This window comes from Physeter macrocephalus, chromosome 18 (genome assembly GCF_002837175.3).
Source record: "Physeter macrocephalus isolate SW-GA chromosome 18, ASM283717v5, whole genome shotgun sequence".
In the NCBI taxonomy this organism is placed as follows: domain Eukaryota; kingdom Metazoa; phylum Chordata; class Mammalia; order Artiodactyla; family Physeteridae; genus Physeter; species Physeter macrocephalus.
Window position 1 is genome coordinate 61,106,114 of NC_041231.1, and position 16,661 is coordinate 61,122,774.

The following is a 16,661-nucleotide window of genomic DNA, read 5'->3' on the forward strand; positions in this document are numbered from 1 at the left end:
GAATCCTTTGAGAAGGCAAGCTTGAGTAGAAGCAGCAGTGGAGCAGGAAGCCTGAAAAGTGAGCTTTCAGAAAGCACAGACCTGCCGCCTGAGGGCTTCGAGGCCCCCTGTGATAAGGACGAAGACCGAGCCTGTGCTGGAATCTTGTCAGATGATAACTTCAACTTGGAAAATATTGAGAAAGGTATTTCTAGTGAAAGGGTTACAACATGAATGAACTCTTGACTCCTTTCTGTTTCAAGGATCATTTGCTCTTTATTTTTTTCAATTAATGTGCAGATATATATTCAGAGTTCAGTGATGAATTAAACACTTTGGATAACTCCAGCAGCTCCAGTTCAAGCCCTTTGAAGGAATCTACATTCAGTAAGCTTTCTTTTTACCAGTTTGTGGGATTCCAACAGGTAGAGGTCTGGGAATCATACTTGGGAGTCAAGTAGATGTCATCACACTTACATAAATGAGTAGTTTGTTTCCCAGGTGTAATGCTAATTAGGACAGGTGTGTCTGTCACTCTTACAGAGCCCAAAGACCAACGGGCAGTGTGATTTTCCATTGCCTCCTGTCAAATGAACAGTTTCATTATTTCTTCCAGCAAATGCACGTTCTAACTGGGGAGTGGAGATAACTTATTTGGAGACAGACTAAATAAACACAGGAGTAATGGAAGTGACCTTTCATGAGTCTGTTGATTAGAGGTTAGAAACCTGGAGAAGAAATTAGTCTTGGTGTAGACTAAGTTTTGTACAATTTTATTTACATTAATATAAAGGGATATATTTTCCTTAAAACACTAAAGTAAATAAATGTTTTAATTGTTTAGAATTATGAAAAAATGCTATGTAAATTCAGTAAATATGTTCATCTTTACTCTTAGTTTGAAACAGTAAAAAAGAAAAAAATCAGACTGGGGTATGAGAAAGTAAAGATAGATAAAATTTAAAGAATCTTCCTCACAGAAAGATAGGATTCAATTCCCTGAACAAATCTGAAATTGAAATAAAAGATCAGTTAAAATAGAAAATGGAGAGAAAAGAATAACTCTTTTAAAAGAGTAAATTGATGGAATATTAAATAAGATAGGTAGAAATACTCTGAAATAAATTAAGTCTAAATAATCCCCTCTCATCAATGACTATACTGTGAAAATTTCATTAAAAATGGTTTAAAATAGTGTCCCTAAGGATCAGAGTAGAACCCTAAGGATTTTGCTTCATTCTTTGTCCCTTTCCAAAGTTAATTGGTCCATCAAAATGGAGAATAGATGTTCCAGATTTTCTGGGGCAATCCCAAATTCCAACACTCTGTTCTGTTTTCCCTATAAATTCCTGCCTGCTAAATAAAATGTCTGATTTGTGATTGGGAAAACATGAATATTATGCAGTAAAAATATTTGTGCATTTAAACATATGTAGGAAATTCTAGAAGCAATTAATTACTAACTGTTTGAGATGAATTTTGAGATGATGGGATATTATGTATCCCCAGTAACAAGGGTGGGGAGGGTCAGTGGAGAAGTGATAAAGGAAAGTTGGACCCTTACACTTGCATGTGGTTACTTCTAGTAAGGGATTTAGGATGATTATGACACAGATATTTTATGAACTTTTTAGGTACTAACAATGGAGTTTATTTATTTAGCACCTTTTCTTTGAGAAAAGACCTTTAAACAAACCTGTCAAGTAAATAGTAATATGCAATTTTATATTTTGCTGATGCTATAATAAATGAAGACAATCTTTACAGTAGGTACAATTGGTTAGATATTTTTTAAACAAACAAATGAGTGAATAAATAAAAGATTTGCCATAGGAAAATGTGAAGTTATTTTTATTTTCTTGTTTCAGTCACTTTAAAGAGAAGTTTTAGTGCTTCAGGAAGAGAAAGACAATCTCAAACAAGGTATGTAGACATTGAGCTCCTAGAAATATTTTTAGATTCTGCAGAGCTGAGCTTTTGGTGGCTAAATTGATGCCTGATAACAGAAGTTATGTGAACATGTGGTACCAGAGGCTATTGGAGCCCACCCTCCCAGAACTGATTGTACTTTACCAAGGAGTGTACTGGGAAGAGCACTAAGCTTGGGCCTGGGTTTTAGTCTGGCTTTGTGATCCTCAGCCACTCAGTTAGTCTCTCTGAGCTCAAGGGTGGCCCAGGGAAGTAGGGCTTCATGAGATCATCTGGAGCTGTGGCTCCTTATACCTTGTTTTCTACACCCCTTGGGTATATGTCTTATGCTCATTGCAAATGTGGCAAATGTGGATCACATCACACCCACATCCAACCAGCAGGAAGTGAGATGGGAAGTAGAAACATGCCCTTCGTTTTACGGATGTGACCCAGACATTGTATTCTTCCCTTCTGCTCACAGATCAGTGGCCACATCTAGCTGCAAGGGAGAATGAATATGTTTGGAGGATTCTGTTTTAAAAGAAGGAATTGTTATTTTGGAATGACTAGCAGTTTCTGCAATAGTTGTCTCTTGGGCTAAGAACTAAAATGAAACTCTTTGATTTGGCCTTTTGCAAGTCCCTGGTAACCTTCATAAGAGCTATTCAATGGCCTTGGGTGAGGCTGGTGGTGGGAAGCCTGATCGTGGTGGTTTTAGAAGTTACAGAGGCAGAGATGGAGAGCAATTGAAGAAAGGAGTGGGCTGACTGTGAGCTGGTGGGGAATGTTTGATGGAAAAGGGCCTTCTAGGATCAGGATGACTGTGGGTTGAGTGGACTGAGGAGAAACAACTGATGGAGAGGAGAGATTGAAGATGGTTCCCAGTCTCAGAGAAGCTTGGAACTAGAGAGCATGCCTGAGGGATAGCCATTAACTGTGTCTGAAGAAAGAGAGGCAAAGATAAAATTAAGCTACAGAGGCAGAGAAGAGGGATATTAGGGAAGATTATACTTGGTGGTTTTGATTTTGGACACACACAGCAGTGAGCGGTAGCTTGCAGTGAGCAGCAGGTGGAAGCGAGACCTTAGTTCCCTGACCGGGAATCGAACCTGGGTGGAAACCAGGAATCTTAACCGCTAGACCACAGGGACAGCAGCTAGAGTCTAAATCCCCAGTCCTTGTTTGCCTTGTAAGGAGGAATCTGACAAGGAGACAGTAGGTACAGAAGAAAGTAAAGTGTTTACTAGAAAAGCAGAGTACATGCGGAAAGACACACTGGTGAACTCAGCAAGAGAGTTGCAAAAGTCCCGCCTTTGGGAAGTTTAAATCCTTTATAAGGGGGCAGTCTTCTGGGCCTTTGTCTTCTTGGCCAATCGACTTCCTTTGACCCCATGGCTAATTTGTCTCAGGACCCTCCCCTCCGTATGCACACACACCTCAGTCAAGACGGATTTCATTGCAAGGGTGTCTGTGAGGGAAAATAGCAAGACATTATGGTCTGGCCTCCCCTGCCTTTTTGACCCCATGGAGCCTTCCTGCATACGTGAAGTGTTTTCCTTCTTCAAAAGATGGGAAATGTGTGACTTCTTGATCTTCTAACAGGGTTTAACCCCTCTTTGTTCCTGCCATAAAACTGTCCAATGTCTAGTTATTTACCCTGTTCCTGTTGTTGTTTCTTATATTGAAGTGTAGATCTCAAAATGTAGACAGGAGGCTGGTCATACATATGTAGCCCAGAGCCCATTTGTCTCTTGCCTCAGGAAATGTAAACAGGAGGCTGGTAGTGAATGTCTGGCCTGGAGCCCATCTTTTTTTGCTCCAGGAAGTGTGAATAGGAGGCCGGTTGTAAATGTCTAGCCTGGAGGCCATCTACCTCCTGCCTCAGTTTCTGTTTATTAGATGATGTTCCAGCTCACTGCTGAGAGGACGGTCTAGTCTGAGGAGTGTGATCAACTGGGAAGTGCCAGCATTGAGATGGCAGGGGACTGAGCAGAGACAGGCAGAGGGCTGCCAGCAGCTCTGGGTCTACAGCAGCAGTACAGGCCTGGCCATGTGTAAGTGGGAGTGCTTTACAAGTCAGGCTTTGTGGATGCAGAAAAAAACCTGACTCGGGCTGACTTATGCCACAGGGGGTTTCATTAGAAGGCTTTCAAGGACTCACATAATTAGGGAATTTGTAGAATCAACCTATGAAGGGATAGGAGCCAGGTCAGCCCCTGATGTCTGTGGAGGAGGCACTCCTGGAAGACTTGTCAAGGCTCTAATGCGGGCCTGAATGAGCTCCCAGCTTGTTTGCTTTGTCTCTGTGTCGTCTCTCTTAGGATCCAGTGTCCTGCAACAGAGTTGGGTTGGCCTGGCTTGGATCAGGCCCTATTCCATGCTGTGGAGAGGTCTGAGCCCCTTCACTGGCAGCCCCTTTGGGTCCCTCAGGGGCCTTGCCGCAGGGAGCAGGTGTGGATGCCTAGCAGTCCAAATGGGACCACAATCACTGCTGGGTTTGAGGGTACCAGGAAAAGCATGAGGGAAATGAATTTCAGAATGAAGAACCTGCCTAGTGAAATCTTGAGGGCTTCAGTTAGGTGGCAAAGGAAGGCTCACATAGAAAATCTTTTTTGTTGTTGTTTTATTTAGTCAAATACACAAAATCACTGATGACTTTATCTTTTCCAAGTGAGGGTCAGGAAGGGTTAGGGTGGAGCCTTTTTACTTCCTAAATCTTTTCTGGTGTCATTAGAAACAAAACCCAAGGAAACCTATCAGACTGCATAATATACCAGAAGGATCATTATATCCTGAGGGACCTCTCCAACTTCTCATCTCTGGATGCCCACCCCAATCCAGCAGCTCTGCTTCTACTTGCTGTGGACAAGGAAGCCACACACAGGAGCCTGGAACATGGGAGCTCTTGCCTGCTCAGCCCAGGAAGTGAGGGGACAGGTGTGGGAGATGTGAGCCTGGCCATGGAGCTGGGGGTCTGAGCAGCACAATGGAGTGGCTATGTCCTCCTCAACTCTGGCACCAGAGCTTCTCTACCTTAACCACCTCATGAATTCAGTAGACTTTTGTGAGCTGGTCTGGAAATCTGTCCACTGCCTGCATGGGGAAATGTTCCATGTGTTCTTCTCAAATAACTAACAAGTGCTCTTTGGAATCTAACTACTCCCTTTTAAGGTTTGTGGTTATTTATATTTTTAAAAACATTATCAAAAGGTTTTTCCTCTATGATTGGATGTTTTACTCAGTGATACAAAGTTGCATAAATATATAGAAGAGATGCAAAACAATTATTTTAGTACAAAAATAAATTATGACATATGGGTGAACTCCCTAATTAAGAGATTTTTATATTAAGATGGAAATTTTCAATCAGGTGAATTTAGGAATCTTAGCATTGCCAAATAAATCTAGTTCTTTTTTTCTAAAAGGATTCATGGAAAATTGGCTTGTTTGCAAGAGTTCAGCTCTTTCAAAACAAAGGAAACATATGTATTAGAGCTTGAAATGCTTTTTAAAACCTAGTCATTATCTAAACATTTTTAGCAGATTGGGTAAACTAGAATCATCAGAAAAAGGAAGTTCAATCTGAATCTCATTGAAAGAGAGATAGTACAGAGTGGGCTTTAACTTGGGGTTAACAACCAAGTTAAACAGGCAGAAAATGGAAGATGGTCCAGATGTTGAGGGTGATGAATCAGCAGGAGCAGGCATAAGTAAACAGGTGAATAAGGTCAGAGCTAAAATAACATGTGCAAAGCTGTGCCATGTGTGGGACAGTGTGACATGCCATCAGGGAACACATGTTGGTTTAAGGCAAGCTCTCTTCTCTCAAGGAACTAACAATGGAGGGGGGACAAAGGCAGACTTGAGAAGAAAATAAATGACAAAAGCCTGTGATTCAAACCAAATAAGAGGAGAGAAAATTAATAACTTTTTGACTTCCTTCCAGGAATTCCCCAGAGCTTCAACGAATTAAAAGGAGACAATTCTAAAATATATTTATAATTTCTTCAAAAGGCATTGAATAAGGCTGAAGTTATTTGCAATCTAATTTGTTTAGAATTATCCTAGGTCTCTTGGTTTAGGAATATTAACTGTAAACCTCTCCTGCAAAATATTTAAAAGCTAAATGAAAAGTTAGAATCTAAAAGAAGATAGCAGAGCTACAAAATATAATAAAAATCAATTGAAAATCAAGCCTGCAGATATTTTTGGCTATTTTGTGCCACATATTAAATGGTAGAAGAGTTACAATGAGACCCTGATTAGCTCTCCCAAGAGCTCCTTATTGGCTCCTAAAACAAGGGAGTTGGTCCCCAAAAGAAAAAGCCACAGAGAGGTGCTTACTTGATCTGAGCATGGTGTCCAGAGTTTAGAATTCAGACATGGTCCTGGCTACGTGGTACACAGAGAAAGCTTAAGCATAAACTCGCAACTTTGGTCATCTCAGATATCAGGAGCTAGATTTAAGCCAATTGCCTGCTAAAGATCCAAGGTACCTCCCTAGTAACTTGAGGTAGACTTTCTTGAGCAACTGGTCCAGGCAAATGTACAAAACATGAGCAAATGAAACTAGAAAGGGCAGCTCCTGCCTCCTCAGAGGAGTATTGAATTCTCAAGGCTGGTGAAAGGAAACATGATATTAGAAGTGGAAGGCATCCTGGTGGTGTGATCCAAGCCGTTCCATCATCAGATGATAAAACTTTTTTCAGGAATGTAATTACATATAATGTAATTACATTAATTAATGGCAAGACCCAGAAAGAGTCTCCAACTCTTAGATGTCCATGTTCCTTTTATGAACTATTTAGCAGAATTCACTTGAAGCCAGAAAATAATTCCTTTGGGCTCCTTTTCTTGCCAAACTCCTCTCAGATCTCAGCCCTTCATCCCCAAATCACCAAAAGTCCTGAAAGCCAAACTCAAAGCTGAGATATTAGATCAGCAGAGAGTGCCCCATTCCTTGGCTCTGGAAATGCAGACTTTCACTCATTTGCAGCAGAGGTGAGTCTCCAAATCTCCATTACCAGGTCTCCAGATACTAACTCTCTCCCACCAGGATGTCATGTAGCAGCCATTCCAGGGCTCTCCTGGACCCCTAGAAGACCTGAAGATGTCAGTGTAGCATTTTTAATATTACAGAAGTAACCCATGGGGAACCTCCAGTTGACCCACATTCCCTAAAAAACTACAAGTATATTCACTAAGGATAATTTGATTTTAGTTATGCCTTTGGTTTACTAGAATAGAGATTTGATTTTACATTTTTATTTTTTACATGTAATTGAAGAGTCATAAATAAGAATGTCACTTGGGATACTCCTCCAGATGTTTATTAGTCTGAGTGGTCACCAAGTAGCTGCTTTAACTTCAATTGCTCATACTCTCTCAAGGGCTAACTAGTTAGCTGTCCTGTAGATACAGAACAATGAGATAACTAAATCTGACTTACATTTAAGTTTCATTTAGTAAGTAACAAAAGGCAGATGAAAGTTAACTTAATTTTGTATTTTTATATATTGTTTTTAATGAATGCACACAGATCTTGTGATGGTCTATATGAATAACTTTCTTGAATGAGAATGTGAGAAATTATTTTATTCTAAGAGCTTCCGTGAGGTATAATTCACACAAAGTAAATTACACCTATTTAAAGTGTGAGATTTGATGTTTTGAGTATGCATATCCCTGTGAAAACACAATAAGAGAGTGGACGTATCCATCCAGAAGTGTCCTTGTGCCCAGTTGTGCCCCTCACTCCTGCTCCTCACTCCCACCCCAGGCAATCATTGATCTGCTTGCTGCACTGTAGATTAGTTTACATTCTAGAATTTAATATGAATGGGACTAAATAGGACTTACTCTCATTTGTCTGGACTTGCTTCCAGTCGGCATAATTAATTTCAGCATAATTAATTTGAAATCTGTCTATATTGTTTTGTGTATCAATAGTTCATTCCTTTTTATTGTTAAGTAGTATACCATTGTATGGATATGCCGTGGGCTGTTTATCCATTTATCTGTTAATGGACATTTGAGTTCCACTCTTTGGCTGTTACAAATAAAGCTGCGATGAATATTTGTGTCTGTATGGACACATACTCCTTTCCTTTGGGGTAAGTGCCTATAAGTGAAATGGCTGGGTCATATGGTAGGTGCATGCTTAACTTTTTAAGAAACTGCCAAACTGTTTTCTAGAGTGGTTGTATCATTTTTGCATTCCCAGTTGGAGAGATTTGAACTCACATGTTGAAGTTAATTATAGTATTTGTGGAAATCATCTTTTATTTTGATGTTTGCATCCCTGAAATCATAATGAGTAAAAGGGAAAATGGAATTGACTTTTCATGGTCAAACTCTCACAAAATATTATCTACTTTGAAATAATCATATGAAATAAATATCCTTATTGTTGATGTTTGTTTGATGTTTTGTGCACATTGACAGAGTTTGCCAAAAGCTGAGGTAATGTCTGTGTCAAGAAAAAAGCAATTAAAAATTCAATAATTAGGACTTTCTTTGAAATTTCCAACTTTAATCATTTTCAATTATCTAAGTGATGTAAAAATCTCCTGCCTCCATTACTACTTGCTGGGAGAAAATTACAAATAGGCTTGGTCTTACCAGTTTCTGTCTGGGTTTTATATTCTCACTCAGTTGATATATATGTTGATAGTTCTAATTCAATAAATCATAGCATTTTATTTCAGTTTACAAATAAATTGTCCTGTATAATGGAATTTGGTAATACCCACAGGAGCTTCAGCCTCTTTGTCACGTACACTAAAGTCCCAGTAAGCTTTGATTATTGTATTATGACCTTCTATAAAATCCATTGATTCATCAATTAATATTTATTACTGTGTGCTGGCACATACCAGACTATGCCTGGTCCATCTTTGCATTCCCCAGGGCACAGTGTATTGCACATAGGTGCCAGTCCACAAATATTTGTCAATTAATAGATGAATGACTGTTTTAGCATAAATTCTGTATCTGTCTCTGTAATTGGACTAAAACCTCACCTCCTGGCTTGAACCTACATCCTTTGCCACAGTCAACAGCTTAAGTCCTTTTAAGACCCTGTTGCTCAGGCAGTAAGATTTTGCCATGCATCCTTGCATCCTGTTGCCAAGGCAACAGTGTACAGTTGACAGGCTGGTTTGAGACATCGGATGTTTGCAGTATCAGAGATGCCTGTGGTTCGCAGCTTCTTTGATGAATCAATGTATGCATAATTGTATTCAAGGATGTGTGCCTGACTCTAGTCTTTGTGTATAAAGATGACTGTGGGCATTTGTGACCATCCAGTATCATACAAGTGACTGGAAAGACCTTGTGTGATCTCAGGACCTACAGATCTTGCCTCCCTTAGCAGAAGTCTTGCTTATTTTGACTTGCAGCTATAGAGAATAGAGACCACCCACTCCTTTTTAATAATCCAGTTTCTAATAATCCAGATCTAGTTTCACTTAATTGAATAAATACTCTTAATCACTGCTTGCCAGAATTAACCTGGCCTAGTTAGCCAAAGTCACAGTCAAGCAGCTTACAAAAACAATTAGCAGTAAGACTATTGTATTCCTTTTCTATGGCAGTTCTAAAATTTCCTGGCTTATTGTTTATTAGTTTCTAGCTGTTATTGGAGCCCCAGGAGCACTATGACACCTTCCTGCAGTGATACCAACTCCATTAACATTAAAAAGACCTTAATGAGCAGGAGAAGGCAACCCTACATAATGTCACTTATTCATGCAGGACATGTTTATGAGTGTCACCACCTGAAAGACACTTTCAAGCTGTAAAATGCTAGTGAGCTCAGATGGTGTGTTTGCATCATCTTAATGTTTTAAGCCATACCTCTCATTTCATAAGGTTAAATATTTCTTTCTATCAGCATCAAATACTATTGACTACTTTTCATAATTTAATTAAATGATGTGATGCACTTACAATGCATGTGAAAATATTTCCTTAGTTCAGAGATATATTTAAAAGAATTTTGTGAGGCACAAAATTTTAGACTCCATCTGCTTCATGACCAGCACTCCTCTGACAAAATAATTATCCAAATAATTTACCTCACACTTGAATTAATCAGTGAAAACTTGATTTAAAAAATTACAAAGCTAATACCTCCAATTTCCACCTTACATGTAGTAGTCAGCTAAGGTGAAAGTAGTAGGCTAACACTCATATTCAGCGCTTCAATTTCTGTTTTGGCTTAAGAATTCTGCATGAAGTCACACCATTTCCTTAAACAAAATATCTTTTTTACTGAAGTATAGTTGATTTACAATATTGTGGTAGTTTCAGGTGTACAGCATAGTAGCTTGTACTTCGTTATAAGTTATTACGAGATAATGGCTAATTCCCTATGCTATACAATATATCCTTATTGCTTATCTATTTTATACATAGTAGGTTTTTATCACTTAATCCTATATCCTTAGCTTGCCTCTCCATTCTTCCCTCACCCCTTTGGTAATCACTAGATTGTTTTCTACATCTGTGAGTCTGTTTTGCATAAATGTTCATTTGTATTATATATTATATTCCACATAAGTGATATCACACAGTATTTGTCTTTCCCTGTCTGACTTATTTCACTAAGCATGATATTTTCTAGGTCTATGCATGTTGCTGCAAATGGCAGACTCTTATTCTTTCTTATAGCTGTGTAATGTTCATACATATGTATATTACAGACAAGTATATATAAATATATACATATATATGTACCATATCTCCTTTATCCATTCATCTGTTGATGGGCACTAGGATTGCCTGGCTATTGTAAGTAGTGCTGCTTTGAACATTGGGGTGCATGTATCTTTTCAAATTAGTATTTTTGTTTTCTCTGGATATATATCCAGGAGCAGAATTGCTGGATCATATGGTAATTCTATTTTTAGTTTCTTGAGGAACCTCCATACTGTTTTCCATAGGGCTGCACTAATTTACATTCTTATCAACAGTTTATGAGGGTTTCCATTTCTCCACACCCTCTCCAACATTTGTTATTTGTAGACTTTTAAAAATTTTATTTATTTTATTTATTTATTTTTGGCTGTGTTGGGTCTTCATTGCTGTGTGGGAGCTTTCTCTAGTTGTGGCAAGTGGGGGCAACTCTTCATTGGGGTGTGTGGGCTTCTCATTGAGGTGGCTTCTCTTGCTGCGGAGCATGGGCTCTAAGCACGTGGGCTTCAGTAGTTGTGGCACGTGGGCTTCAGTAGTTGTGGCACGTGGGCTCAGTAGTTGAGGCTTGTGGGCTCTAGAGCACAGGCTCAGTAGTTGTGGTGCAAGGGCTTAGTTGCTCCATGGCATGTGGGATCTTCCCTGACCAGGACTTGAACCGATGTCCCCTGCATTGGCAGGCAGATTCTTAACCACTGTGCCATCAGAGAAGCCTCATTTGTAGACTTTTTGATGATGGCTCTTCTGACTGGTGTGAGGTGATATCTCATTGTGGTTTTGGATTTCTCTAATAATTAGCAATGTTGACCATCTTTTCATGTGCCTGTTAGCCATCTGTGTGTCTACTTAGGAAAAATAACTATTCTGATCTCTTTCCAGTTTTTGATTGGGCTGTTTGATTTGGTTTTTTTAAAATATTGAGTTGCATGAGCTCTTTGTATATTTAGGATATTAACCCCTAGTTGGTCATATCAATTGCAAATATTTTCTCCCAGTCCATAGTTGTTGTTGTTTTTTTTTCATTTTGTCAATGATTTCCTTAGTTGTGCAAAACCTTTAAAGTTTGATTAGGTTCCATTTGTTTATTTTTGCTTTTATTTGCTTTGCCTTAGGAGAAAGATCCAAAAAAATATTGGCACAATTTATGTCAAAGAGTGTTCTGCCTATGTTCTCTTCTAGGAGTTTTATGATATCATGTCTTATATTTAGGTCTTTAAACCATTTTGAGTTTATTTTTGTGTATGGTGTGAGGGAGTGTTCTAATTTCATTGATTTACCTATAGCTGTCCAGCTTTCCCAACACCACTTGTCGAAGAGACTGTCTTTTATCCACTGTATGTTCTCGCCTTTTTTTGTCATAGATTAATTGGCAGTAGGTGTGTGGGTTTATTTCTGGGCTCTGTATGCTGTTCCATTGATCCATATGTCTGTTTTGTGCCAATACCATGCTGTTTTGATCACTGAAGCTTTGTAGCATTGTCTAGAGTCTAGAAGGGTTATGCCTCCAGATTTCTTCTTCTTGCTCAGGACTGCTGTGACAATTCTGGGTCTTTTGTAGTTCCACGTAAATTTTAGGATTATTTGTTCTATTCTGTGAAAAATGTCATGAGTATTTCGATAAGGATCACATTAAATCTGTCGATTGCTTTGGGTAGTATGGCCATTTTAACAATATTAATTCTTCCAATTCAAGAGCATATTTCCATTTTTTTGAACCATCTTCAGTTTCCTTTATCAATATTTTATGGGTTTTGGTGTATAGGTCTTTCACCTCCTTCATTAAGTTTATTCTTAGCTATTTTATTTTATTTTTTGACATGATTTTAAATGGGATTGTTTTTCACTTTCTATTTCTGATATTTCATTGTTAGTGTAAAGAAATGCAACAGACTTCAGTATATTAATCTTGTATCCTGCTACCTTGCTGAAATCATTTATTAGTTCTAATAGTTTTTGTGTGGAGTCTTTAGGTTTCTCTATATAGAGTATCATGTCATCTGCAAATAGTGACAGTTTTACCTCTTCCCTTCCAATTTGGACACATTTGTTTCTTTTTCTTGATTTCAGACTGCTGTGGCTAGGACTTTCAATACTATGTTGAATAGAAGTGGTAAGAATGGGCATCCTTGTCTTTTTCCTGCATTTAGCAGGAAGGCTTTCAACTTTTCATTGTTGAGTATTATGTTGGCTTTGGGTTTGTTGTAAGTGGCTTTCATTATGTTGAGATATGTTCCCTCTATACTCACTGTGGTGAGAGTTTTATCATGAATGGATATTGAATTTTGTCAAATGCTTTTTCTGCATCTATTGAGATGATAATGTGGTTTTTGTCTTTCCTTTTATTAATGTGGTGTATCACATTGATTGATTTGTGTAAAGAACCATCCTTGGAATGAATTCAGCTTGAGCACAGTGTATGATCCTTTTTATATATTGTTGGATTCAGTTTGCTAATATTCTATTGAGGATTTTTACATCTGTATCCATCAAAGATATTGGCCTATAATTTCCTTTTTTTGGTAGTGTCTTTGTCTGGCTTTGGTATCGAGGTTATGGTGGCCTCATGGAAAGAATTTGGGAGTCTTCAATCTTTTGGAAGAGTTTGAGAAGGATAGGTATAATTTCCTCTTTGTATGTTTGGTAGAATTACCCAGGGAAGCTATCCAGTCTGGACTTTCTTTTCAGGAGTTTTGTTTTTATTACATATTCTATTTCACTTCTACAGATTGGTCTGTTCAAATTATCTATTCCTTCTTGACTCAATTTTGGTAAGCTGTATATTTCTAGAAACCTTTCCATTTCTTGTACGTTGTCCAATATGTTGGCTTATAACTGTTCATAGTATTCTCTTATGATTTTCTGTATTTCTCTGATATCAGTTGTTATTTCTCCACTTTTCTTTCTTATTTTGTTTATTTGGGTCTTCTCCCTTTTCCTCTTGGTGAGCCTGGCTAGATGTTTGTTGATTTTTCTTATCTTTTCAAAAAACCAGATCTTTGTCTTATTGATCTTTCTATTGTTTTTCTTTTCTATTTTATTTACTTCCTTTGTTTACTGTTGCCTTCCTTCTTCTGACTTTGGGTTTTGTTTGTTCTTTTTCTAATTTTTGTAAGTGGTAGGTTAGGTTGTTTATTTGAAATGTTTCTTGTTTTTTGAGGAAGGCCTGTATCACTGTGCACTTTCCTCTTAGCACTGCTTTTGCTGCATTCCATAGATTTTGTAAGGTTGTGTTTCATTGTCACTTGTCTTGAGATAGTTTCTGATTTATTCTATGATGGCATCATAGGCCCATAATTTATTTATTTATTTGTTTGTTTATTTATTTATTATTAATTTTTGGCTGCGTTGGGTCTTTTTTTTAATATATACAACTTTATTGGAGAATAATTGCTTTACAATGGTGAGTTAGTTTCTGCTTTATAACAAACTGAATCAGCTATATATATACATAAATCCCCATATCTCTTCCCTCTTATGTCTCTCTCCCTCCCTCCCTCCCTATCCTAACCCTCTATGTGGTCACAAAGCACTGAGCTGATCTCCCTGTGTTATGTGTCTGCTTCCCATTAGCTATCTATTTTATATTTGGTAGTGTATATATGTCCATGCCACTCTATCACTTTGTCCCAACTTACCCTTCCCCCTCCCTGTGTCCTCAAGTCCATTCTCTAGTAGGTTTGCATCTCTAATCCCATCCAGCACCTAGGTTCTTCATGACTTTTTTTTTCTTTTTTCTTTTTAGATTCCATATACATGTGTTAGAATATGGTATTTGTTTTTCTCTTTCTGACTTACTTCACTCTGTATGACAGACTCTAGGTCTATCCACCTCACTACAAATAACTCAATTTCATTTCTTTTTATGGCTGAGTAATATTCCATTGTATATATGTGTCACATCTTCTTTAACCATTCATTTGTCGATGGACACTTAGGTTGCTTCTGTGTCCTGGCTATTGTAAATAGAGCTGCAATGAACACTGTGGTAAAGACACTTTTTGAATTATGGTTTTCTCAGGGTATATGCCCAGTAGTGGGATTGCTGGGTCATATGGTAGTTGTATTTTTAGTTTTTTAAGGAACCTCCATACTATTCTCCATAGTGGCTGCATCAATTTACATTCCCACCAACAGTGCAAGAGAGCTCCCTTTTCTCCACACCCTCTCCAGCATTTATTGTTTGTAGATATTTTGATGATGGCCATTCTGACTGGTGTGAGATGATATCTCATTGTAGTTTTGATTTGCATTTCTCTAATGATTAGTGATGTTGAGCATTCTTTCATGTGTTTGTTGGCAATCTGTGTATCTTCTTTGGCGAAATGTCTATTTAGGTCTTCTACCCATTTTTGGATTGGGATTTTTTTTTTTATATTGAGCTGCATGAGCAGCTTGTAAATTTTGGAGATTAATAGTTGGTCAGTTGCTTCATTTGCAAATCTTTTCTCCCATTCTGAGGGTTGTATTTTCATCTTGTTTATTGTTTCCTTTGCTGTGGAAAAGATTTTAAGTTTCATTAGGTTCCATTTGTTTATTTTTGTTTTTATTTCCATTTCTCTAGGAGGTGGGTCAAAAAGGACCTTGCTGTGATTTATGTCATATAGTGTTCTGCCTATGTTTTGCTCTAAGTGTTTAATAATGTCTGGCCTTACATTTAGGTCTTAAATCCATTTTGAGTTTATTTTTGTGTAGGCTGTTAGGGAGTGTTCTAATTTCTTTCTTTTACATGTAGCTGTCCAGTTTTCACAGCACCACATATTGAAGAGGTTGTCTTTTCTCCATTGTATATTCTTGCCTCCTTTATCAAATATAAGGTGAACATATGTGCGTGGGTTAAACTCTGGGCTTTCTATCCTGTTCCAATGATCTATATTTCTATTTTTGTTCAAGTACCATACTGTCTTGATTACTGTAGCTTTGTAGTATAGTCTGAAGTCTGGGATATCATGTCATCTGCAAACAGTGACAGCTTTACTTCTTCTTTTCCGATTTAGCTTCCTTTTATTTCTTTTTTTTTCTCCGATTGCTGTGGCCAAAACGTCCAAAGCTATGTTGAATAATAGTGGTGAGAGTGGGCAACCTGTCTTGTTCCTGATCTTAGTGGATATGGTTTCAGTTATTCACCATTGAGGACGATGTTGGCTGTGGGTTTGTCATATCTGCCCTTTATTATGTTGAGGAAAGTTCCCTCTATGCTGACTTTCTGCAGGGTTTTTATCATAAATGGGTGTTGAATTTTGATGAAAGCTTTCTCTGCATGGATTGAGATGTTCATATGGTTTTTCTCATTCAATTTGTTAATATGGTGTAACACATTGATTGATTTGCATATATTGGAGAATCCTTGCATTCCTGGGATAAATTGATTGGTCTGTTCATATTTTCTATTTCTTCCTGGTTCTGTCTTGGAAGGTTGTTCATTTCTAAGAATTTGTCCATTTCTTCCCGGTTATCCATTTTATTGGCATAGAGTTGCTTGTAGTAATCTCTCATGATCCTTTGTATTTCTGCAGTGTCTGTTGTAACTTCTCCTTTGTCATTTCTAGTTTTATTGATTTGAGTCCTTTGTATTTCTGCAGTGCCAGTTGTTACTTCTCCTTTTTCATTCCTACTTCTACTGATTTGAGTCTTCTCCCTTGTTTTCTTGATAAGTCTGGCTAATGGTTTATCAATTTTGTTTATCTTCTCAAAGAACCAGCTTTTAGATTTATTCATCTTTGCTATCATTTCCTTCATTTCATTTTTCATTTATTTCTGATCTGATCTTTATGATTTCTTTCCTTCTGCTAACTTTGGGTTTTTTTGTTCTTCTTTACTAATTGTTTTAGGTGTAAGGTTTCATTGTTTATTTGAGGTGTTTCCTGTTTCTTAAGGTAGGATCGTATTGCTATAAACTTCCCTCTTAGAACTGCTTTTGCTGCATCCCATAGGTCTTGGGTCATTGTGTTTTCATTGTCATTTGTTTCTAGGTATTTTTTGATTTCCTCTTTGGTTTCTTCAGTGATCACTTCGTTATTAAGTAGTGTATTGTTTAGCCTCCATATGCTTGTATTTTTAACAGTTTTTTATGTTTTTTT

At 37.7% G+C, this 16,661-nt stretch overlaps 1 protein-coding gene across 1 annotated transcript in view; it reads left to right on the forward strand.

Annotated features, from left to right (window-relative positions):
* Positions 1–16,661, forward strand: part of NEK10 (NIMA related kinase 10) — a 325,365-nt gene that overhangs the window by 223,250 nt on the left and 85,454 nt on the right. The window contains exons 28-30 of the mRNA XM_028479673.2: positions 1–184; positions 280–366; positions 1,848–1,902. Of these exons, the coding sequence (XP_028335474.1) occupies positions 1–184; positions 280–366; positions 1,848–1,902 (326 nt within the window). The remainder of the gene's footprint in view (positions 185–279; positions 367–1,847; positions 1,903–16,661) is intronic.